This window comes from Siphateles boraxobius, unplaced genomic scaffold (assembly GCF_051911475.1).
Source record: "Siphateles boraxobius isolate OS27281-9 unplaced genomic scaffold, OSU_SipBor_1 17, whole genome shotgun sequence".
NCBI lineage: Eukaryota > Metazoa > Chordata > Actinopteri > Cypriniformes > Leuciscidae > Siphateles > Siphateles boraxobius.
In genome coordinates, this window is record NW_027508777.1 from 1,330,374 (window position 1) to 1,355,383 (window position 25,010).

The 25,010-nt window shown below is 41.6% G+C and overlaps 1 protein-coding gene across 4 annotated transcripts in view; it reads right to left on the bottom strand.

Moving 5' to 3' along the window:
- Positions 1 to 5,733: 5,733 nt before the first annotated feature.
- Positions 5,734 to 25,010, bottom strand: part of timmdc1 (translocase of inner mitochondrial membrane domain containing 1) — a 168,382-nt gene continuing 149,105 nt past the window's right edge. For all 4 annotated transcript variants that reach the window (XM_077232267.1, XM_077232265.1, XM_077232266.1 and 1 more), the window contains 2 exons: positions 7,697 to 7,807; positions 5,734 to 7,596 (listed from right to left, as the gene is read on the bottom strand). In XM_077232267.1, the coding sequence (XP_077088382.1) occupies positions 7,476 to 7,596; positions 7,697 to 7,807 (232 nt within the window). In that variant the 3' untranslated portion in view covers positions 5,734 to 7,475. The remainder of the gene's footprint in view (positions 7,597 to 7,696; positions 7,808 to 25,010) is intronic.

Below are 25,010 nucleotides of genomic sequence, written 5' to 3' on the forward strand. Positions count from 1 at the left end.
GGGGCGGGGATGAAATATCATCCCGCTGGCCTGACTGAGGAGGTCTGGCCTCAGTGGAATCGGCCGTGGTGCAGATTGCATTTGCATCAGATCTGGAAACCATGTTTGGTTCTTCCAGAGTGGGGCCATCAGAAGCACTGCGTTTTTCTCCTCTCTGACCCGACTGATGACCTGTGGCAGCATCGCGATCGGGGGAAAGGCATATAAGGGGCGGCTCGGCCAGCTCTGGGCGAGCGCGTCTGTGCTCTTCGTTAAGAAAAGAGAGCAGTGCGCGTTCTCCTTGGAGGCGAAGAGGTCGATCTCCGCTTTGCCAAAGGTTTTCCATAACCATTGAATCGTCAGCGGGTTGAGAGCCCATTCTCCTGGGAGAATCTTGTCTCTGGATAGCATGTCTGCCTGGCACATGCGCTTCTCTCAGCGAGCGCAAGTTGTGCTGGGACCATAAAATGAGTCTCCTGGCCATTGAATGCATGGAGATCGACCTGAGTCCACCCTGGCGATTTATGTACGACACTACCGTCATGTTGTCCGTTCGGACCAGGACGTGTTCGTTTTTTAGATGTGGAAGCAGGGCTCTGAGAGCCAAAGCGACCGCTTTCATCTCCAGAAAGTTTATGTGTAGGCGCTTCTCCGGGTTTGACCAAAAGCCGGAGACAGGCCTGCCCTCGTAAAGGGCCCCCCAACCTATTTTGGAGGCATCTGTCGTTATCATCTTTCTCCTTGTGTTCACACCCAGACTCACGCCTGATTGGTACCAGTCGGCGGCTTTCCAGTGCGTCAGGGCTTTTATACAGCCGTGGTTCGCTCTGATTAAAAAGTGGCCCGAACGCCACGCGTGAGTAGGGACGCGGCTCTTGAGCCAGCGTTGGAGAGGGCGCATATGCAACAATCCTAGCTGGAGTACGGCCGATAATGAGGCCATGAGACCGAGCATCCTCTGAAACCGCTTGACGGGGGCGCGCGCGCCCGCCTTGAATGATGTTGCAAGGCGCCGGATGGTGAGCGCGCGCTCTGATGAGAGACGCGCTGTCATTTGCATCGAGTCTAGAACTATTCCCAGGAAAGAAATCCTCTGGCTGGGAGATAGTATGCTTTTTGCAAAATTGATTCTTAGACCCAGGCATTCTAAATGGCTGATAATCCAAGATCTGTGTGTTATTAACTGACTCTCTGATTGTGCTAGGACCAGCCAATCATCGAGATAATTCAGTATTCGCACTCCCCTTCGTCTCAAGGGGGAAAGTGCTGCGTCCATACATTTCGTGAATGTACGGGGAGCCAGGGACAGGCCGAACAGAAGTACTGTGTACTGGTAAGACTGTCCCTCGAAAGCGAATCTCAGAAACGGCCTGTGATGAGGCGCTATTGGAATGTGAAAGTAAGCATCTTTCAGATCCACTGAGAGAAACCAATCTCCTGGGCGTACTTGCGCGAGGATATGCTTGGTTGTTAACATTCTGAACGAGCGAATCATTAGTGCTTTGTTCAGGTGTCTGAGATCTAGGATGGGGCGGAGACCACCATCCTTTTTCGGGACGAGAAAATAGCGGCTGTAAAAATCTGCCTCGCTCATAGAGGGGGGAACAGTTTCCACAGCGCCCTTTTCTATTAGTTTGCGCACCTCGGTGCGTAGAACCTGTGAACACTCCTTTCTCACTTTCGTCTCGACCACAGTCATAAAACGTGGTGGTCTGCGAGCGAACTGGAGCGAGTATCCGTGCTTTACTATATTCAATACCCATTTCGGCATATCTGGAATGTTTTCCCATGCCGCTGCGTGTACAGATATGGGCTGAATACAGGCTAGGGGCGGGCCGCTGTGACGTAGGGACCCGGCCAGCGAATCGCCTGAGCTCGTAGCTCTCAGAGGCGCGGGCGCGCGCTGAGCAGCTGAGTGAATGGGCGCGTGTGTGCTTACAGCAGCGCGCGCTATGTCTGTAAAACTCGCAGCCTGAGCTGGGGTTGTGTTTGACACTGTAAGGACAGTGTTTATAAGTGGGGGTGCATAAACAGTGGTAGGCACACGCATCACTTTTATAATGTTTCCCGCTTTTACTGGGGATGAATTCATAACTGTGTGAACAGTGCTTGTGTGTAGTGGTGCGTACATGACCGTAGGCACGTGATCTACATTCATGGGGCGCGCAGCCTGAGCTGGGAACGTATTTGGCACTGTTTTGACAGTATCTGGGAATGCACACTTTGTGGACATGTGAACCCTTAGTGACACAGGCAGAAAAAGACTCTTTTTGTGTTTCTGTGCGTCGCCGTAAAAACGGCGTTTGTTTGCAGGTGAGCGAGCTCTGTGACTGGCCCATTGACTGCTGTATGGACATTTCCAGCCGCCTGTAAGGGGACTGGGTAATGTTTGAGCTTTTGCAGAGAGAGTGGTCCGGCTTTTGCGAGACACGCACTCTCTCTTCTCATTCCTGTGGCTAGGACGGCTTTCGAGGCTCAGGGTTCAGCACAATCTTGGGCCGAGGACCCCGTCGCTCAGGAGGCGGCTTGCGGTTGTGGGAGCGCGAGCGGCGTCGAGCGGCAGCATGAGGCGCGGGCTGAGAGGCGGTGGGAGCTGTTCTAGCCCGCTGCGGCTGTGGCGGTCTCTGTCTGCTCTGCGATGAGCTGGAGCGCTTGGGCAGGAAATGGCGCATAGCTTGTGAAGTGTTCTGGGCCTCAGTGAAGCGTTCGGCGAAACCTTTAACCGCCGGTCCAAACAGCCCGCTGGTGGAGATAGGCGCGTCGAGAAACGGCGCCTTATCCGCGTCCTTCATCTCCGTCAGAGTCAGCCACAGATGGCGCTCGAGAACAGTCAAATTAGCCATGGCGCGGCCAATTGACTGGGCGGTGTCCTTCTTGGCTTGCAGAGCTATATCAGTTGCGCTGCGTAGGTCCTTAAAGGCTTCGGGTTCGGGGCCAGACTCGTCCATAGAGCGGAGAAGCTTAGCTTGGAACACTTGAAGTACCGCCATTGAGTGAAGCGCTGATGCAGCTTGGCCGGCGGCGGCGTAGGCGCGACCGGCGAGAGCAGATGTAGTGCGGCAGGGCTTCGACGGGTGGGAAGCTTTGGCTTTCCATCCGGTGGTGGAGGGCGGGCAGAGATGATTGGCCACGGCCTCCTCGAGGGGCGGCGTTCCCTCGTAGCCTCTTTCCTTTGCGCCGTCCACAGAGGAGAGCGACGAAGAAATAGAAGGCTTCAGACGCGCAGAGTGGGGGGCTTTCTATGACTTGGTGAGTTCGTCATGAACCTCCGGGAAGAAGGGAGAAGGCCTTTGCCGAGGGGCCTGCTGGCGCCCCTGCAGAAACCACTCATCCAGTCGGCTTCGGGTTGGTTCTTCGGGAGAAGACCAATCGAGCCCGAGGTCCTCTACGGCCTTCGAGAGGACGGGGATAATCTCCGTATCCATGGTGGAGCCCCCGCTCGTGCTAGCTAGCGTCGACGGGGCGGGGTCGAGAGTGGAGCCCGGCCAGTCGTCCGATGCAGCGTCGATGGACAAGCTGTCATCCATTCCCCCATCGTCCTCGGACGCGCCGAAAGTCACAAGGCCCACCGCTCTGCTAGAGGGGTGTGGGTCCGGCTGGGTGAACTGAACCGGCGGTGGGGAAGGCAAGAGCGGCGGTGAGGCACGCGGAGACTGGCTCGGCGTGACGTCACTGAGCTCCGGTTCAGGAAGCCTCTGTGAGCGGCGCTTTTTCTTAGTGCGCGGCTCAAACAGAGGGGTGGCGGCGATGGGCTCGCTCACGGCGAAAGCGGCGAGGCGAGCCCGCAGTGCGGAGAGACCCAGGTCATCACATTCCGGGCATCCGCCCTTGGTCAAAGCAGCTTCTGCGTGGTCCCGGCCCAGGCAGCGAGCGCAGATGATGTGACGATCCCCGTCCGGGAGAAGGTCTCTGCACGACGCGCAGGAAGGCATTTGAAACAACGCCTCAGAAAATTGCTCTTTTACAAGTGTCGCGGGGCGAACAGATGTAAAGATACTTGCGTGTGTGGCACGCCGGATGGCTCAGTAGGATGGCGTTCGAAGGCGGCTGAAGGTGCCGACGTCCTCGTAGCAATCCCGCTGGTATGCTTTTCGACGGCGGCGAAGGCTTCAATAATCCGGAGGATCCAGCGAAGAAGGTGTTCGCTGAAGGAGATTAAATCTAAAGAACTCTCATGACGGGGCGCCCAATAAATAGCTCTTGGCCACGCCCATCTTGGCGGGCTCTGACGCGCGCGGGCGCGAAGCGCGCTCATTGGTCGCGCATTCAGAGTCGCCCCATCATTGGTTCGAGCAAGTTGCCGCAGCACAGCCAATGACCGAGCTTCCTTCGTTCATTGCTGTCAGCTGTGCAGCTGCAATGGGTTTTACATAAAGACTTCAATATTCTCGAGAAAAGGAGTTTTCCCTTAGCGTAAGCTACTTACGCAATAGGAGAGACCTCTCGAAAGGGAACTACGAGCATGCAACGTCGTTACAATGTAAATTAGTAAGTCACGAAATAAAAGTAAAATACCAATAAATCACGTGTTAGCTGAGAAGGATTTGCATGCAGGTATGATTTTCATTCTATTCACCGGGAGCTGTTTCATTAACAGTTCTTGTTAGTATTGTGTAATGGTGTGAAAAATTTATAATTCATCAAACTTTGTTAAATAGATTAGTTGCTTTTCAATCAGTTGCAGAGAGAGATCGAGCAAGGAATGATCCACATTTCATTAAGGTGGGGGAAGTTGGAACATTAAATCAACACCAGTATTTAATTTAACATACAGCAACCAGCATTTAGTCTTTGTGGTTACCAAACATAGCACTACTGCCCTGTACTGCATGAGTTTGATTGGAAAGATGTGTTGTGTCCTCCCCCCCATTTCTTCAATCAATGGTATATTCCTCGCGTGTTGCACTCTTCAGTTTGCGGGAAGCACTCTGACGAGATGTATGTGTCTCCGTTAATGGACAATTCAAACAAGGTCTTAGAGCATATTAAATAGAAGTCATTATGAAATCAGAACGAAATATGGTGGTAATACTGTTGGTGACCCTGTTGTTTGTTAAATAGATGGTTCTTCATGTTTAATATAGTACATAAACTGTATTGCTTTAAACGTGCGATTGTGTCATATTTCTATGAATGGTTTAACACTTTAAGTATCAGTTAATGTCCTATGTTGGTTTTCATGGGTATGAGGATGCTTGTTAATGTTGATTTGGGTTTCACTTAATTTCATTTTGATGACATGAGTGGTTAATCTGTGCTGTACCGAGTGAAATGCGCGCCAGTAATCAACGGTGCATTCTGGGTGCATTCTGGTTCATGATTTAAAGCATGTTATGTGTGTTAAGAAGAAGCTGAAACTGTGAATTGTTTCTTTAATATTGTAAGTTGCCTGCATATTAGAAATATGGGACAATGTACTAACTGAATGATGTATTTGCAGATTGTCAATCCAGAACAGATGATTGATTGTAACACTGTCCCATTTTATGATTGCAGGTATGAGTTGCATTCTTTTGTTTCATTATTGTTTTATTAATTTTCTGAATTCATAAATCTTATTAGTTCTACATAAAAAATATGCCTTTGGCGTTAAGCATCTTATTAAATGGAACCACTTAAGATACTGTAAAGAAAATACATCTTGTAATAAGAGTTTGCGGGAAGCACTCTGAAGAGAGATTGTCAATCCAGAACAGATGATTGATTGTAACACTGTCCCATTTTATGATTGCAGTAAACACGCAAAAGCGAAAAGACGTTGCTGGTGTTTCTCTTTATTTGGGGCTGACCCTGTGGTGCGTCTACTGATCCGCTACAATTGTGTATTTACCATGGTAACTGTCGTTTCCATAACCCAAAAATGCCACTTTATTTTCACTTTGTGTTATTTTTTATATTATTAAATGACTGTGGTGGCTCATATCAACATTTTATTAACAAAAACTAGTTTGGGACTGCTATTTAATTGCTTTACCATAGTCCTAATGTTTTTCTAGTCTTTACTATGAGTCATACAATTTATGTGACATGTTAAGTAAAGGGGGACAGTACTTGTGTGTGTTAACAATTTTTGTGTAAACATGTATTATAATATGCCTATATATATATATTCAATGTAAATTGTGATAATCGTAATTAATAATCGCAATTACAATTTCAAGGGAATAATCGGCAATTATGATTTTTGTCATAATCGTGCAGCTCTATTTAAAAGCATCAGACAAGTCAGATCAAGATTTGGGAGATGAAAACAGGTTAAGAACGAACACCAGAATTTTTGGCGAACACAGACAGCCCAAATTTTTCCAAACGCGAGCTCCTATCTCTGCACAGCCACTTTAATTTTGCGATAAGAATAATTCCACAAGGCCGCATCTATATATCACACCTTCTCTGCTCGCATCCTCTGTCCACGCTTTAAAGGGGTGGTAAAATGGCATTTTCACAAGATGTAAAATAAATCTCTGATGTCCCCAGAGTGTGTGTGTGAAGTTTTAGCACAAAATACCCCACGGATATTTTTATATAATATGTTAAAGTTGTCACTTTTTTTTAGCAAAAACACACCGTTTTGTGCCTGGCCCTTTAAATGCAAATGAGCTGCTGCAGAGGGCGGGGTTTCAAGAGCTCTTGTGTGTTAGCAGAGCGATTACCTCATGCAGACACACTAAAATGACAGAAACTGTTCTGCCTTTAATGTTAAAATGGAGTCAGACAAAGATGGAGAGACTCGAGAAGAAGTGACAACATGTAGAATGCAACAGGACGTCTCTGAATGGTTAGTTGATGAATTTATGTTGCTGATGTGGAGTTAACTATCTTCAATTAGGATATTCTGTCATGTTAATCTATAAATCGCTCGTATAGGAACTGTTGTGAGATGCACACAGAGTGACTTTCTATTGCATGTGAAAAGAAGGATGCTAAAGTTTGAGCTGACTCACAAATACACTCTTATACAACAACTTTTCCTCTTCTCGTTCTCAACATGGACTGCATGTTCCCGGTTTATGTACATTTTAGGGTTGCTGATGTCACTAAACCCGGCGGAATGTCATGTAGTCCCTACCAGCCGTTTTTTGTAGTCCTTTTCTTTAAAAGCAAATATCTCCCTTTGCTTTGAACTTTGAGCGTTGTAACTTTACAGATTTTGTTTATGCTCAAACAGCAACATTTCACACTAGCTAAAGTTACTAAAGTGAAATCATACTTTACCACCCCTTTAAACAAACCAAAATAGTTCAAACCAAAAAAGGCCATTTAATTTATATCTTCAATCTCCTGTCACCTTATCTATACTTTAGAAGCTCACAGGCTAAATGTATTTACATTTACATTTGAAAATAAGCATCACATTGATAAAATAATAATGGGAGCAGGTACCATGGACACATACAACATCCTAGACAATGTTCAGCAAATGATTAAACATTCTGAGAAAAAACAAAACAAAAAACATTGAGTCTTTTTTCATTAGCACTCTCAAGTCTTTGATGTTAATGCGTTTTCCCCTTTCTCATTCCTTGGTCTATTTGTTGAAGGTCATTATCAGTGTCCTGGTGTTTCTCACTCCTCATTTCTCCAATTAGATCATCTGTAAGCTTTAGACGAGCATTCCTGCAATGGAAATATTAGCTCAATTATCTTTTCAAAGGTTATGCGTCTCTTCATAAAATATGTGCATTTAAAAAGATTCTCTTTTCTTGGTTGAACTAACCATTCAGTGACTCTCAGCTCATATAACTCTTGTCTTTCTCGTCGCCTCTTGTCACGCATAGTCTCGCCCCCCAGCTTCTGCAGACCCATCATTAAAACTCCAGCCGGCAACCTGTAACATCGCATGTTCTTACAATTCAATTAAGCAATATCAAATGAGAAAGAGTACTGCTATATTGAATATCAGCACAGATATAGAAACAAGGGGCACAGGACATGCTGATATTCAGAACAACAGCATTCTGTTCTCAATGATACTGCTACAATACAACAGTTTTATAAACAGTAAGTTATAATAGCATAATTAATATTTCAGACACAATATGGCCAGCTATTTTCTTATTGTTAAATCAATTTGTTGTTTTTATTGTTTAAGCAAACAGTTTGATTGTCCCTGCTACATAGAAAGCCAATGCTTGATCCTGCTTTGACTTATGAAAGTGTGATCAATTAGTTGATGAATTTATGTAGTTGTTGTGGAGTTTTTTCCAACTTGTCGATTAGCATGTTCCGTCATGATCATCTGTCGTTGTTCAATAACCACTCTTAGTACAAGTCTCTTATCTTTACAGAAAACATACACCGTTTAAAATGTCAGTCACCTTACTGTATTGTGCATAATAAATGTGTGTTTATGAATTATGCAGACGGTGAGCGTATTCGGGATAAAACTAATGACATAACTCTGGTCTCTGTGAATATAGTCAAGAGGCAATGGTAACTTTAGCCACATTAGCTGTACAGCATGCTAACAAGCACATTCAGAAATGCGATTTGGAAACAGAACAAGTATGGCACTTCATATTTTGTAAATGTTTATGAAGTTTGAGCACAAACAGTGGGTATCGACCCATCTTTTCAGAATCAACTTTTGTGCAAATCCAGTGTTGAACTGACCCTTGTTTGCAAAGCAGTCCGGAGTAAAATAATTTGATCAAGCATATAAAACTTTACCTAATTTCTTTGTCACATTTCCTTCATAAATAAAATGAATCCACAGTGTCCTCAGTGGCTCAGATGCTGGGAGTCTATGGAGACTCATGTTTATTAGTACATTCAAAAACAAGGATTTGTAATGTTTGTAATTTTCTTGTAATGTCTCGTAAAACTCTGTAATTTGTAAAGAGTGGCCTTTTATTGTTGCCAGCCTAAGGCACACCTGTGCAATAATCATGCTGTTTAATCAGTATCTTGATATGCCACACCTGAGGTGGATGGATTATCTTGGCAAAGGAGAAGTGCTCCTTAACACAGATTTGTGAACAATATTTGAGAGAAATAGGCGTTTTGTGTATAGAAAAAGTGTTCAGCTCATGAAAAATGGAGGCAAAAACAAAAGTGACGCGTGTATAATTTTGTTTTAGTGTATAGTCTATATATATATATATATATATATATATATAAATAAATATATCTCAGACCGCAATGACTCTTTCAGACTGTGAGAAAGAGCCAAATTCCAACTCCACACTCCGGACCCTAAATCAGAAGTTCTGTCATTTAAGACTCCATTCAGTCTGAGCTAACTAACGAAACCCCCAACTAAGTACTGTATGGCAATGCACGCTTGTAAGAGATGATCCTAGATAAAAGGAAGAATGTTGTCAATTTTAGGCAGTTAACCCAAGACTAACGGTCCAAAGGACGAGACATTGTGACTTGCACGAGGAAAAACACAAAGATAATGCCAGAGGTTGTTCGACCCCCAAGACAGATATAACACGGACCATCTTCTCAAAGACCTCGGTTTGACCTGAGCTCTTAAACCTCAAAGGATTGAAATCCAAAAAAAACATAAACTGCATCAAATCATTCCAAAACAATGCAAAAATGTATCAAAAATCATTCAACTGCATAATTCTATATCATGAATTATCATAAAAATTCTGTCATAATCTATTATCACCCGTCATTTTAATTTTCGTATTTTAATGATAATAAGCCATTTATTAGGTGCTGTTTTTGTTCACGAACTTACAAAACAAGCATATATGCTAGATTATGCATTTATTTATTTATGAAGAGAAAGTTGAACATCATTAATATTTGTCCAATAAATCACAATAAGCTTTGTGCTACGTTACTTTTGATATGAAAAAGTCTCAGGTTTCAAATTCTGTCCATATTATCACAAAATTCAAACAATAAATACATTTTGGCGCACTTTATTGTAGAGATCACTGTAGCTGTATCACTCAGTTCAAGCGAAGTGGTGCGCAAGTAAATGCAATCACCCATTCGCTGCTACAGAACGAAATAAACACGAATGAACATCAAAAAATATGTTGAAAGATACGGTCCATCTTACCAAAATACGAATCATGTCTAAATGTAATCCCTTAATCAGTGTTTCAACCACAGAAAGACATCAATAAAACAGCTTAACACATAACTCAGAAAAGCCATTCGTTAAACATTAACTTGAGCACAAGTGGACAGGGACTGATTACAGTTAGGCCTATAATACATCACACTCAGTATAATCTGCCAAAATAACAGACAGCTTTAAAAATTTTCAAAGTCACTGTTAAAAAAAATTCCATCAATGAGGGAAACTTTTCGGGTAAAGCGACCTCTGATATCATGTCTACAACCTATATATGTGATTATTATGCTTAAATCACACACAATTAATGCAATTGTTATAACTATTGAATGCATTCTTATATTAAACAAAAAAAATTGTCCAAATTGTACTCTACTAGAGTACACCATGTGACTCAGATAACGTGTAATTTATGGTGTAGAGGAGGAGAAACGTTTGCACTCTGGACCAACCTTTTGAGTTTAAAGGCACCAGACAAGTCAGATCAAGATTTGGGAGATGAAAACAGGTTAAGAACGAACAGCTTCATTTAAAGCATCTAACTACTCGTCTAATTTTTCTTGTGTTTACTTTGTTTTCTTTTTCTTTCCGCTGTTATAAGTTGAGTTTTACCACAACATTAGTTAACGATTACATAGTCTATCCTACTATATCAACCAAAGCTTCAACTTCAGCCATGAGAGAGACTCCATTCATCCAAACATAACCCTGTCTAAGAAACGATAGAAGATTCGATCACGTCATGTCTTATAAGTGGATATATTGCTAGAAACTTGGGATCCTGTAATTTCACTCATTTGAAACTCATTCTTTCCTCACTTTCTTTCTTTCTGCAACTCATGTGAATGTGTGTGTGCGTGTTTGTGTTAGATATTAGTTTGATGTGTTAGAATAATCAAAGTCTCATTTGTATTTAAAGAGAAGTGTCTTGTGTTATGTGCTTACGAATTTAATATCTTAAACTGCTGATCTAGTTACCATGCTAATAAATAGTGTTTTAACTATAGTTTGGATATAAATATCTGCAACAGAGTTGATAGCTATGACCCGTTTGATTCAACGCTGGACGACTCATTTGTTTGGCCGTAAATTAAGTGATTCCTTCAAAATTCACTACAAATGAATTAATAATTCCCTTTGAGCTAAATTGACCTGTTCCCTTTCAAGGGAACTCGAGCTGCATTGAGACGGGGTGGGAACGCTCTGCGTGATTGCGTCGTGAAGCACGTGTATAATCAGTCCAATGGAAGAGCGAGACGTCATAGGCGGTGACGTCAAAGACCAGGAAGCTATAAAGCACACCAGAAAACAGACCGCGACAGCTTCTGTTGCCTTCAGCAAGCGATCTGTGTATTCTGTCCTTGTCATATTTATTGTTGTCTGTCAAGTGGCAATATATATATATATTATGGCAAAAGAGAGCAAGCAGCTTTTGTGTTGTTCCCTGCCCACGTTATATCACGGGTGGGGACACACATATCAGCTTTTTGTTACTATTTGGGAGTGGAGCATGCCACAGTCAGTTCTCGAGGGGGCTGACTGTGAGCATTGCGAGAAGCTGTCCGTGAGGACACTCCGCTCCCGCCGGGCGTTCTTCGAGGAGGACGGTTCGGTTCGCGCACCCCGCGCGGGTCCCGCTGTTGCCGATGCACGGCGGCGGCTCGCATTTTGGGGTTCGCAAACGGATCTGACAGCGGGGGTTGGGACGGGCCCCGCCCTATCTCAGCTTTCACCTGCCAGATCCAGTGCTGGCGATTTCCAGTTCCGAGGAATTGGTATCGTTAGTGTTTTGTTTAGAAAAAGAGAACAAAACAAATAAAGATATTAAGAAAAGGCAGATGTTTGAGTTTTCAATAAATGAATAAATAAGTCAGCTCATAACTCTGTTGAATAAAGAGGAGCTTTAAAAGGAGGTTTATCTAGTGCTGTTGCTAGTTAAAAATTTTCTGGCCAGCTGAACATTATGAGAGTGAAAATAAAAAGAGTTTATTAGATGAAATAATCTAAAAACAGAAAAACTCTGTATCTCAGCCTCCTCGTCGGGGACTGCCGTTTTTTCCCTATCTCCACACCACACTGAGGTGTCGAGATCGTGGAATAAGTCGGTTTCTATTTTATGTGTTTAATGCCCAACGTCTAACTATAGTAATGCTATGGGTATTAAGTATCATGGAATGACAGTGCCTCGGGTTAAAGAGACACTTGCTAGCTTTCTCTCTCCCGAGTCGGCGTCATCATTTTTAACCCCGACGTTACCCACCAGCCATCTAAATAAAAAATTTTATTAGGCAACGCTGGTGGGTAAATTATAAAGACATGGATGAATGTGAGGTTGTCAGCACTGACGCTATTCGAGAATTGCGTCGTGCAAAAACAGATAAACTATTCTGGGGAGGGACGGTTTCGAGAAATCGTTTCTCCTCTGCGTCCTCTGGGTGGCGACTCTCTGAGGAGGGTCGCAGCACGGCCAGTTCGGTTGTTTTTCCTGCTGGTGGCCACGGAGTGATATATTTATATATATATATATATACGTTTTTCTGATTTAAAAATAAAGAAAAATAAGATAAAATTATGTCTGTTCTTCTGGACGCTCCGCTTTCAAAAACAAAACAAAACTAAGAATAAACCGTTCAGCGGCGTTCCAGAGGTTTCTTCCTCACCAATCTAATGTTCCCGAGACTGCTGGGCGGAGCAGTCTCAGTCTACTAAGCTCCTCGCAGCACAGAGTGCAAGAACGAGCATCGCCATTTGGGCTCCTCCACAATCGAAGGGGACTTGGGTGGCGGTAGCAGTCTAGCCAGTTAGAGATATGCAAGATCTGAGGACTATTTTATCTCTAAAAAAGCTTGGACAATAGGAAGCCCTGATGCCGAGGCTATCAGGCTTCTAAAGGGTGGTCCCTTGTCCACGGGGTAGGGATGGTTTTGAGAAAACCGTTTCTCCTCGGCGCCCTCTGGGCTGCGACTCTCTGAGGAGGGTCGCAGCGCTGCCAGTTCGGTTTTCCTGCCGGTTCGCCGTTCAGGACACCAAGGTGTCAGTGTCCCCAAACGATCCTCCGAGGGGCGGTCGTAGAGCAGTCAGTTCGGTTTCCCTGCCGGTTCGCCGTTTCAGGGTGCCGAGGTGCCTGCTTTTTCCAATGATCCTCCGAGGAGGGTTGTTGGAACTAAGTTATTTAAAGGGAGGCAAGATCTGAGGACTGTCGTCATCTCTAATAAAGCTTCTGAGAGCTCCTCCGGGGCAGGGACGGTTTTGAGAAATCGTTTCTCCTCGGCGCCCTCTGGGGTGCGACTCTCTGAGGAGGGTCGCAGCGCTGCCAGTTCGGTTGTTCCCTGCCGGTTCGCCGTTCAGGGCACCGAGGTGTCAGCGTCCCCATACGATCCTCCGAGGAGGGTCGTAGAACGGTCAGTTCGGTTGTTCCCTGCCGGTTCGCCGCTTCAGGGCACCGTACTGACTGTTCAACCAAATCCAGAGGCCAGTCTTGAGAGACTGGTTCCCCTAGTAGAATTTCTGGCAGCGTGGAAACTACTGCCACATATTTCTCGGTGGGTCCTGCACACTATAGAAAAGGGTTCAGAATTCGGTTCTTGTCCGCCCAGATTTCTAGGGGTCCTCCCCACTGTGGTGGACCCTGAGCAGGCTTTGGTTATGGAGCAGGAAGTACTGACACTTCTGCAAAAGGAGCTGTAGAAGGGGTTCCTCCTCCCGGCAGACAGTCAGGGTTTTACTGCCATTACTTCATTGTTGACGGAATCAGAGGAAAAAAGAATTTTGTTGATAGGCCTTACGGTTCATAAGTTATTAGCATAATAAAAGGAAATTTTGGACGGGTGGTGGCGCTAGAGGGAATGAGCTAGAGATACCAAAATTGGTTCATTCAATGTTGGTACTGTCCTCTATCAGAATGTCAAACCAAAACAACTTTCCCGCAAACGGTTCTATGGGCTGCCATAGACGCCCAGTCGGACGAATAATAATAATAATAATAGTAATAATAATAATGATAAGAACCGGAACAGATACAATAGGTGCCTCCGCACCTTCGGTGCTTGGCCCCTAAATATAGCTGCAAGCAGCCATTACCGGGGCCATGGGCAAGAAGCAGCAACAAATGCTATCAAGGATGGGAGTGGCAGACCAACTGCAGCAAGGAGCAATTAAAAACATTTTAAGAGAATTTTGCCAAAATGCCTGAAAAATCATATATACAGTAACTTTTAAGATGATTTAATGGTTTATCACTTTCGACAAATAGGTGGCGCAGTTACGAAATCAATTTGATGTGCTCAGAGTGAGGTGACAAAGACACATACAACGTTTGGTGTCAAAATGTGAAGGCATTGCAGAGATAAAGACTTAATAGTCATTTTGGCAGCATGCCTCAACTTTGCTGTTGCAGTATACGAAAACGGTTTCGTCGATCGTCACGAAATCCATAACTTTAAGACGGCATGGTATGGAGATGATATGATTCGATTTAGGTGAAAATCGGACGAATGGTCTAGGAGAAGTTCGAAAAAGAAGGTTTTGAAAGTAAATAAAGATGGCGGACAGGAAGTTCGTCCAAATATGTCAAACTTGGTATCTATGTTCTCGGCATGACCCAAGGAATCTATTAAGACCAAAGTCATTACAATAGGCATATTTTTTCAAAACTTATTAGCATATTTAGAAATATAATTTTAACTTTTGACCAACAGGTGGCGCTGTCTCAAAATCTTTTGAGTACCTTCAGGGGATGGTGCTGGTGGCAAATTCTGAGTTTCATAATGAAACAGTAATGCATTTGTTAAGTATAGCATTTTACATCACAAAACTGTATTGAAGTCAATGGGAATTTCATGTTTTGTTCTATTGTAGCGCCACCAAGAGGCAAAATCTCACAATTTTTTTCATGTGTCCTCGGAATGAGCCCATACATGTGTGTGCCAAATTTGGTGAAAATATCTCAATTCGCTTCGGAGTTATAGACATTTATATGAAAAAACGCATCAAAAAAGACTGACACGTGACTTTTATTTAATTTTACTACCCCTTACTATCAGTATTTTGGCATTTGGGCATTTACAAAAAGAGAGAGCTATGGTTTCAAACTTCTGACGGTGGTTTCGTCTCGATCGGACAAACGGTTTAGAAGATATGGCAAATGTTTTTTAAGCGCTAAATCACAACGCTACACAAACCGTGAGACGAAACCTAGCATGTTTACTATCTGTGGATTCGGCAAGGATTCAGAAACCTAAGAAGATGGCTCCCGTGAAAATAAGTCAACCACACCCAAAGTTATAAGCATTTGAAAAATAAATTTTACCACTAGGTGGCGCTGTTTCGAAACTTCTCAGGCTCCTTCAGGGCATCGTACTGATGACCCATACCGAGTTTTGTAACAATTTTTCATGCAATCAGAAAATACAGCATTTTAGAACATAATTCAAAATGTCCGACAGCCAAAATGGCCGATCTGGGAAAATTCGCTATCGCTCGACTTGACGTGAAGCCATGAATCTAACGAGAAGTTAGTTATAAGTAAAAATAGCCATTTTCTGTATCCCCGGACCAGTAGGTGGCGCTGCGCCGAAACGCAGTATGTAGCTTCAGGTCATGCTTGTGATGACATGTACCAAGTGTGGTCTTAATACGATAAAGCGTTGCAAAGATACAGCCTTATCGAAAACGGTTTGACGAATCAACTTAAATTCCATAACTTTTTGTCCCCACTGCCTGAAGATGATCGGGTGCGATTTTGGTGAAAATCGGACAAACCATCTAGGACGAGTTCGAAAAAGTAGGTTCTTTGAACAATTCAAAATGGAGATCATATTTTTATGACGTAAAATGATGTCATAGGGTGCAATCAAATTGTCATGAGCTCAGGAATCAGAGGAAAAAAGAATTTTGTCGATAGGCCTTACGGTTACTAAGTTATTAGCATAATAAAAAATAAATTTTTGACAGGTGGTGGCGCTAGAGGCAATGAGTTAGAGACACCAAAATTGGTGTATTTAATGTAGGGACTGTCCTCTAACAGAATGTCAAATCAAAACAACTTTCCCGCAAACGGTTCTATGGGCTGCCATAGACGCCCAGTCGGAATAATAATAATAATAAATATAGCGGCAAGCAGCCATTACCGGGGCCAAGCGCAAGAAGCGGCAACAGATGCCATCATGGGTGGGAGTGGCAGACCAACAGCAGCAAGGAGCAATTAAAGACATTTTAAGAGAATTTTGGCAAAATGGCTGAAAAATCATATATAAAGTAACTTATAAGATGATTTAATGGTTTATCACTTTCAACAAATAGGTGGCGCAGTTACGAAATTGATTTGATGTGGTCAGAGTGAGGTGACAATGACACATACAAAGTTTGGTGTCAAAATGTCAAGGCATTGCAGAGATAAAGACCTAAAGGTGGGGTGTGTGATTTGGAAAACGACCGGCAGATTTTGAAAATACACAATTCAAATGGTCCTACCTTCTTTTCTCCAACGCTGGCCTTGACTCCACTCATTCGAAGAACATGGACGCGCAATCATGCACGAGCGAAAACTGAGATGCGGCAGAGATTGTAATGACGATTTACTACTAATCATGGAACCGGCTTTACTGACGATGCGCATGCGTCACGAGCTTTGAGTATGCGCACGAAGGGGGTCACACGCGCTGGGGGGAGGGGGTGTGGTACGACCGTTTGATTGACGAACTTACTGTCCAATGATTCTAGGTGGTCTTGGAAATGATTGGCTGGAGTTTTTCGAGTCCTGCCCGTTCCACAGATGATTAAATTGCTTAATTTTCATTTTAGTGCTTCTAACTCAGTGGCTGTAAGTGGGTTAGGAATAGGGTTTCATGTTATTTTGAAAAAATGGACAAAAAAAGAGAATCACATACCCCACCTTTAATAGTCATTTTGGCAGCATGCTTCAACTTTGCTGCTGCGGTATACAAAAACGGTTTCGTCTATCGTCACGAAATCCATAAGTTTTAGTCGGCATGGTCTGGAGATGATATGATTCGATTTTGGTGAAAATCGGACGAATGGTCTAGGAGAAGTTCGAAAAAGAAGGTTTTGAAAGTAAATAAAGATGGCGGACAGGAAGTTCGTCCAAATACGTCAAACTTGGTATCTATGTTCTCGGCATGACCCAAGGAATCTAGTAAGACCAGTGTCATTACAATAGGCATATTTTTTCAAAACTTATTAGCATTTTTGGAAATATAATTTTAACTTTTGACCAAAAGGAGGCGCTGTCTCAAAATCTTTTGAGTACCTTCAGGAGATGGTGCTGGTGGCAAATTCTGAGTTTCATAATGTTGCAGCAATGCATTTGTTAAGTATAGCATTTTACATCACAAAACTGTATTGAAGTCAATGGGAATTTCATGTTTTGTTCTATTATAGCGCCACCAAGAGGCAAAATCTCAAAAAAAATTTCATGTGTCCTTGGAATGAGCCCATACATGTGTGTGCCAAATTTGGTGAAAATATCTCAATTCGCTTTGGAGTTATAGACATTTATATGAAAAAACGCATCAAAAATGACTGACACGTGACTTTGATTTGATTTTACTACCCCTTACCATCAATATTTTGGCATTTGAGTTTTAAGCAGTGGTTAACAAGCTATGGTTCCAAACTTCTGACGGTGGTTTCGTCTCGATCGGACTAACGATTTCGAAGATATCGGCAAATGTTTTTTAAGCGCTAAATCACAACGCTACACAAACCGTAATGCAAAACCTAGCATGTTTGGTATCTGTGGACTCGGCAAGGATTCAGGAACCTAACGAGATGACTCCCGTGAAAATAAGTCAACCACACCCAGAGTTATAAGCATTTGAAAAATAAAATTTACCACTAGGTGGCGCTGTTTGAAAACTTCTCAGGCTCCTTCAGGGCACCGTACTGATGACCCATACCGAGTTTTGTAACAATTCGTTCATGCGTTCAGAAAATACAGCATTTTAGCACATAATTCAAAATGGCCGACAGCCAAAATGGCCGATCTGGGAAAATTGGATATCGCTCGACTCGTCGTGATGCCCTGAATCTAACGAGACCCCTTTTATGATTTTTGGACAAACCATTCAGAAGTTATAAGCAAAAATAGCCATTTTCTGTATCTCCGGACCAGTAGGGGGCGCTGCACCGAAACGCAGCATGTTTCCTCAGGTCATGCTTGTGATGACATGTACCAAGTTTGGTCTCAATACGATGAAGCTTTGCGGAGATACAGCCTTACGTCCGTTTTTGCAAGCGCTACATACAATTTTTTCGTGCGTTTATCGAAAACGGTTTGACGAATCAACTTGAATTCCATAACTTTTTCTCCCTACTGCCTGAAGATGATCTGGTGTGATTTTGGTGAAAATCGGACAAACCGTCTAGGACGAGTTCGAAAAAGTAGGTTTTTTGAACAATTCAAAATGGCGGTCATATTTTTATGACGGTAAATTAAGTCATATGATGCAATCGAATCGTCATGAGCTCTGGAATCAGAGGAAAAAAGAATTTTGTCGATAGGCATTACGGTTCAAAAGTTATTAGCATAATAAAAGTGACATTTTGGACAGGTGGTGGCGCTAGAGGCAATGAGTTAGAGACACCAAAATTGGTGTATTTAATGTTGGGACTGTCCTCTATCAGAATGTCAAACCAAAACAACTTTCCCGGAAACGGTTCTATGGGCTGCCATAGACGCCCAGTCGGAAGAAGAAGAATAATAAGAACCGGAACAGATACAATAGGTGCCTCCGCACCTTCGGTGCTTGGCCCCTAATAAGAACCGGAACAGATACAATAGGTGCCCCGCACCTTCGGTGCTTGGCCCCTAAATACACGTTATTTCTGTATCTGAATAAAATGAATATTATAAAAATCACGATTTCATGTGCAGAAGCTGGCTACTTGACAAATGAAAAATCACAAACATGACTTGTTAACAAAATGATTTTATCTAAAACAAATTAGGAAAATAAAGTGGGCCAATTCCAAAAAGCTCTAAACGAATTTTAGAATTTTCAAGACGGCAGATATAGCCCCTAAAAAAATTAAATATAGGTCAACAGACTCAACACAAATAAAATATTTAGGTTACAGCTACCTTGTACCTTCTACTTGAGTACCAAGTGCTGAGCTGAGCTAAAAAGTCAAAGCATGTTTCCAGTATACTTAATACGTTTCTACTGTTTTGGTTAACACATTATAAACATTTACTTTGCACCCTTAAAATCTTGCCAAAAATGTAAGATCAACTTGACTATTTATATCAACTTCCTGAAATAATGCATTATTGATACATTTTTTATTTATTTTGACAGTTTTACAATCCATTCATTGTTTCCAATCTTTAAAACAATACAATGATAAGACAAGTAATTGTGTGATAAACATGTTTCAAACATGTTTTATATTGTAACACTTTCTGATGTTGAACAAAATACTTAAGAGACATTCATTTCATTCCTCTGAAATTACAAGAATATGCTCAGTAACATCAGCTCATCGGTTCTCAGTATGTCGAACATGTCCAAAAGAAAATTTGCAGTTAGAAATCTTTTTTGAACTCTCAGTTCAGTGTACTGGTGATTCGATAACGGTTGACTCAAGAAACGCTGTAGCAGTATTTGTACGTTCGGTAGTACACGCATGGTCAGTATCAGCTGCTCATGTTCATCAGTTCTCTCAGCACAGCATGTCTTATTTCAATGAACTGTTTGAGTTACTGGAGTGACATGTTCTGGGATATTGGTTTATTTTGAGTCTGGGGACTGTCAGGCACGTCCAAAAGTGATTAACTGAAAATAACCAGTTCAAAAGAACAGTGTATTACTGTACCAAACTTTTTTATGGATACTAAAATTTTCGATACAGAAAAAATTAGCTGCCCTGTGTCCAAACTCATGGCCTTTGTGCTTCGTCACATAAAGGCAGTTAACATGCAGTCCTGTCAGACAAGCTGTTCCAGTTTGCCATAAAAAGTAAACAGGTGAATTTCAATTACTCTCTGAATTTTACTAATATTTGGGATCCGAAAGATACAATATAATGTACAATATACTCTAAATTATGTATGGAAACGGTTTGAGGGCAGATTTTTTTAGCGATACAACAAAACGTATGCGACAATGCATTTTTTTTAAGGAATGACATCATTTCACACCATTTCATCTGTAAAATGCCAAATGAATGGAAACAGGCAATTTCTCAATCTGTTTTTTAAGCATATTCACAAAAAGTGGATGGAAACCTGGCTCATCCGGCTCACTCAGGACGGGATCTATGTGATTAGGGCAGATTGTCACCTGTAATGGGCGGGGCTTGCACCTACTGTGACATCCCAGTAGAGGAACATCTTGAACAGCGTATTTTCAGACACTGCTTCTGATTTATGGGGATTATGAAAAAAAAATAGTATTGGGATTTTTAACATTATAGGCTGGTTGTTTACACACACTGTGGACATACATCAGTGCTCAAGCACCATGTAAAAGCTAATTTTGCATAATAGGTCCCCTTTAAAATAAACTATACCAAGAAAGGAGTTTAACGAAAGATACTAGGTCTAGTCTTACAAGGGTTTTTATAGTTTTTCTTTATTTTAATTTAGTTATTCCTATTTTGTATTTTCAAGCTATGCTTTCATTACCTTTTTTCTCTTCAGTTTTCTAGTTTCTGTTCATTTAGTTTTAATTTTGATTTTAGTATTTAAGGGATGTTGGTTATTGTGCAGCCCTTTGTGTACAAGTTATTGTGATAACTGGTATTATTTAAACATTTAACATCATTAATTGTCTGCACAGAGTCTAGTGTTATTTAGTGTTTTTTCATGTTTAATTCAGGTGGGTTGTAAAGCTTTTTAGGTTTTATAATACACCAAGATCCAAAAAAAAAAAAAAAGAGCATGTCTGGCCATTCATTTAGTTTTTTCATTTACATTTCCAAGTCCAATAACAGTGAGCATGTTAGTGTCTTCAGCTCTGCAGCATATTTTGAATTTTTTAGAGAATTAGGCATATGTGAATTTAAAAGAGCGTCCTGCCCACATACATTGGAGTAAATGGATAAAAATGGTCTCATTTTACAGAAAACACTCTAAATTTTAACACAGTGGTGGAATATTGCATATATTTTATTGTATTTATTCACAATGTTTTGATAAACACATATAAAATCTCATATTTTTATATATTTTTTAATTAATTTTTTTTTTGAAAATCTGTAATTTTGGACCTGTTTTGTCTATGTCTCTTTTGAAAGTTTCTTTTGATTCCACTAGGTGGCAGTAAACAGGGGAAAAAAGAATTTTCTTGATAACTCCTTCTAAAATAAAGTTATTGATATTTATCTGAAAGGAGTCACAAGTGTACTTTTACAGTCTCCATTTTTGATTGCTAAAAGAATTGTGCATACCTGACTTTAAAATGGTGTCCTACCCACATACATTGGAGTAAATTGATAAAAATGGTCTCATTTTACAGAAAACACTCTAGATTTTGACACAGTGGAGGAATATTGCATATATCTTATTGAATTTATTCACAAGTTTATGATAAATAAGGATAAAAAGTCAGATTTAGATTTATTTTTAAATCAAGTTTTATTTTTAATTAAATTAAGAGTCTGTAATTTAGGATCTGTTTGGTGTATTTCCCTTCAGAAAGTTTCTTTTGATTCCACTAGGTGGCAGTAAACAGGGGCAAAAAGAATTTTTTTGATAACTCATTCTAAAAAAAAGTTATTGAGATTTATCTGAAAGGAGTCACAAGTGTACTTTTACAGTCTCCATTTTTGATTGCTAAAAGAATTGTGCATACCTGACTTTAAAATGGTGTCCTACCCACATACTTTGGAGTAAATGGATGAAAATGGTCTCATTTTATAAAAAAACACTCTAAATTTTAACACAGTGGTGGATGATTGATTTTTAATTTATGTTTTTAGTTGAGAGTCTGTAATTTAGGATCTGTTTGGTCTATTTCCCTTCAGAAAGTTTCTTTTGATTCCACTAGGTGGCAGTAAACAGGGGCAAAAATAATTTTTTTGATAACACATTCTAAAAAAAAGTTATTGAGATTTATCTGAAAGGAGTCATGAACTCAACTCCTACTCGTCTGCGATGACCAATGGCACCCGCTGATATCAAGATGAAGTCCCGCCTCCTCGACTTTGTCATAGGAGATCTCGGTCCCTGAATGGGCTAGAAGCATGATCGACGTGTCTATGGATTGCTGAGAGTCTCAGCTTTTTGACGTATGGCGCAATATTTGATGACGTCATCAAAAATCGCGGCTAACGAAGACAATCAAACCTAAGATTAATACGGGTATTTGGTCTTATCCTGCATCGCATGTTTTGATCTGGACATCGGTGACATATTACAGTGTCATTTAGTCATGCATGCTCGATGACATGTGAAAATGGTCTCATTTTGAAGAAAACAACCTAAGGAACGAGCTGATATAGCGTTTGAGGCTAGTAGCTCCACACGGAGGAAGTGATCCGAACAGGAATATGACTCATGTGTTTGCTTGTTCAAAAAAACTCGATTCCGTTTTCGTGATTCTTTGGATAATAATGTTACTGTAAAGTGTTGGATCGGTAAAATAAACTGCACAGTGATATTCTTGAGAGTGAGAGCTTTCATTTGATGTATGACTTGTCTATTTCTGGTGAGTTTGTGTGATATAAATATGAAATTTAATATCATAAATATGATTTTCTCAAGGGGGGGTCGTTGCGGGGGGGTCGAATTTAGACCATATTATCTTATTCTATGTAACATAAATACAACAGTGATGGGATTGTCATGAAAGCTGAGGTTCTAAGCTTTCAAACAATACTATATATGTCTAGTTTTGTGCTGTACAACTTAGAGATTTTTTTAAATGATTATGATGATGCAATATTGGACCCACCGGTGGGTCCGGGGGGAGGGGCAGAGTTCTGCAGAGCTGAAGTGGTTTTAACTTAAAGGGTTAGTTCACTCAAAAATGAAAATTAAGTCATTAACTGCTCACCCCCATGCTGTACCAACCCCGTAAGACCTTCGTTCATCTTCGGAACACAAATTAAGATATTTTTGATTAAATCTGAGAGGTGGATCACTGCTACATAGGCTGCCTAAGGGAATGAAACTTGACGGCCCAGAAAGTCATTAAAGAAAATGTTTAAATATTCCTTGTGCCTACAGTGGCTCAACTATAAGTTTATCAAGCGACGAGACTACTTTTTTTTCCGAAGAAAACCCCATAAATAACTACTTTATTCGACTATTCCTTTTCTTCCTTGTGGGCCTTAGACGAGAGTTCAAGAGATTTCCACGACGGATGCGCGAGAACTGAACAAGAAGTATTAGAAGAAGAACGTCCTCTTCTCAGTTCTCGCGCATGCGTCGTGGAAATCTTTTGAACTCTCGTCTCAGGCCCACAAGGAAGAAAAGGAATAGTCGAATAAAGTCGTTATTTTAGTTTTTTTCTCCGTAAAAAAAAGTATTCTCGTGGCTTGATAAACTTATAGTTGAGCCACTGTAGTCACATGGAATATTTAAACATTTTCTTCAATGACTTTCTGGGCCGTCAAGTTTCATTCCCTTAGGCAGCCTATGTAGCAGTGATCCACCTCTCAGATTTAATCGAACATATCTTCATTTGTGTTCCGAAGATGAACGAAGGTTTTACGGGGTTGGTACAGCATGGGGGTGAGTAATTAATGACTTAATTTTCATTTTTGGGTGAACTAACCCTTTAACACTATGTAGAGCATGCTGAACTATGTATAGGCCTTTTTCAGTTTGCTGCCCATTTTGTTGCACCTGACTGAGGGGTTAAAGTCTGCCTGCAGGCTCACTGTGCACCAGGTGTATGTGTACTAAGCAGCTGTGTGAAACTCTCCTAACTTAAGAATATCTAGGTTAATAAAGGGAAACAGGGAACAAGAAAGAGTGAAATAGAACTAATGAACTTAAAACAAATAAATACATAAAAATGCAGCCCAGCTTGATAGTCCTTCAGATCACAGACCTCTGTTTAGCATATGGGTACCTCTGTAAATGCAAAATGAAGAGTGAAAAGAGGAGGACTGGAGGAGAAGAGCAAAAGGGGGGAAGGGAGTTATTTTGGCTGGGGATGCAGATGCAAGACAGAGGATTACAGGGGAGGCCACAGCTGACTGATGGCAGAGAGAGCAGTGTTGCTGCAGGGCAGACATATCTCCCCAGAGAGAGCGAAAGCACTGATACTGCCTGACTGAGACAGAGACACCCACACGCACACGCGCACACACACACATTGGGTTTTCATGTTTTATGGAGACATACCATAGACATTTATTTTTATACTGAACAAACTGTATAATCTATCCCCTAACCCTAAACCTACCCACCACATAAAATATTATGCATTTAAAAAAATAAAAAAAATAATCATCACATGACTTTGTATAATTTATATGCCATTTTTCTTATTGAGCCTAAAAAATGTCCCCACAAGGACAAGGATTTCAGATATTGCCATCTTAGGCCACATCTACACGAAGCCAGAGCTTTCCCCATCCGATTTTGCTTTTTTTCCTTTCCTTTCCTTTTTTTTTCATAAACACGCCATTGTCTCAAGAAATATATGCGTACACACAAAACCACTGAAACCGACTTAAAACGATGTGGTATACATGCCAGACCAGTATGTGGCGCTGTAATTCTGCCATAGAGATACACTAAACAAGGAGAAGAAGATTTGGAGCATGCGCATAACCTTGCGCGCTCTATACGAACCCAACACAACAGCAAGGTGAAGACAAAGATTACTCACCATAGTAGCATAGGAGCAGAAGATTTTGCTTTAGTAAAGCTAATAGGCTCAGTAGCTTCTGCAGCATGATCACAAGCATATAGTCCGCCATTGTTGTTGCTGTTATGTGTGACGTAGTGGTGTGTGACTAATTCTGACACGTGGTGTGATGACATCATTGTTTCACAAAATGTACTGATTGGCCA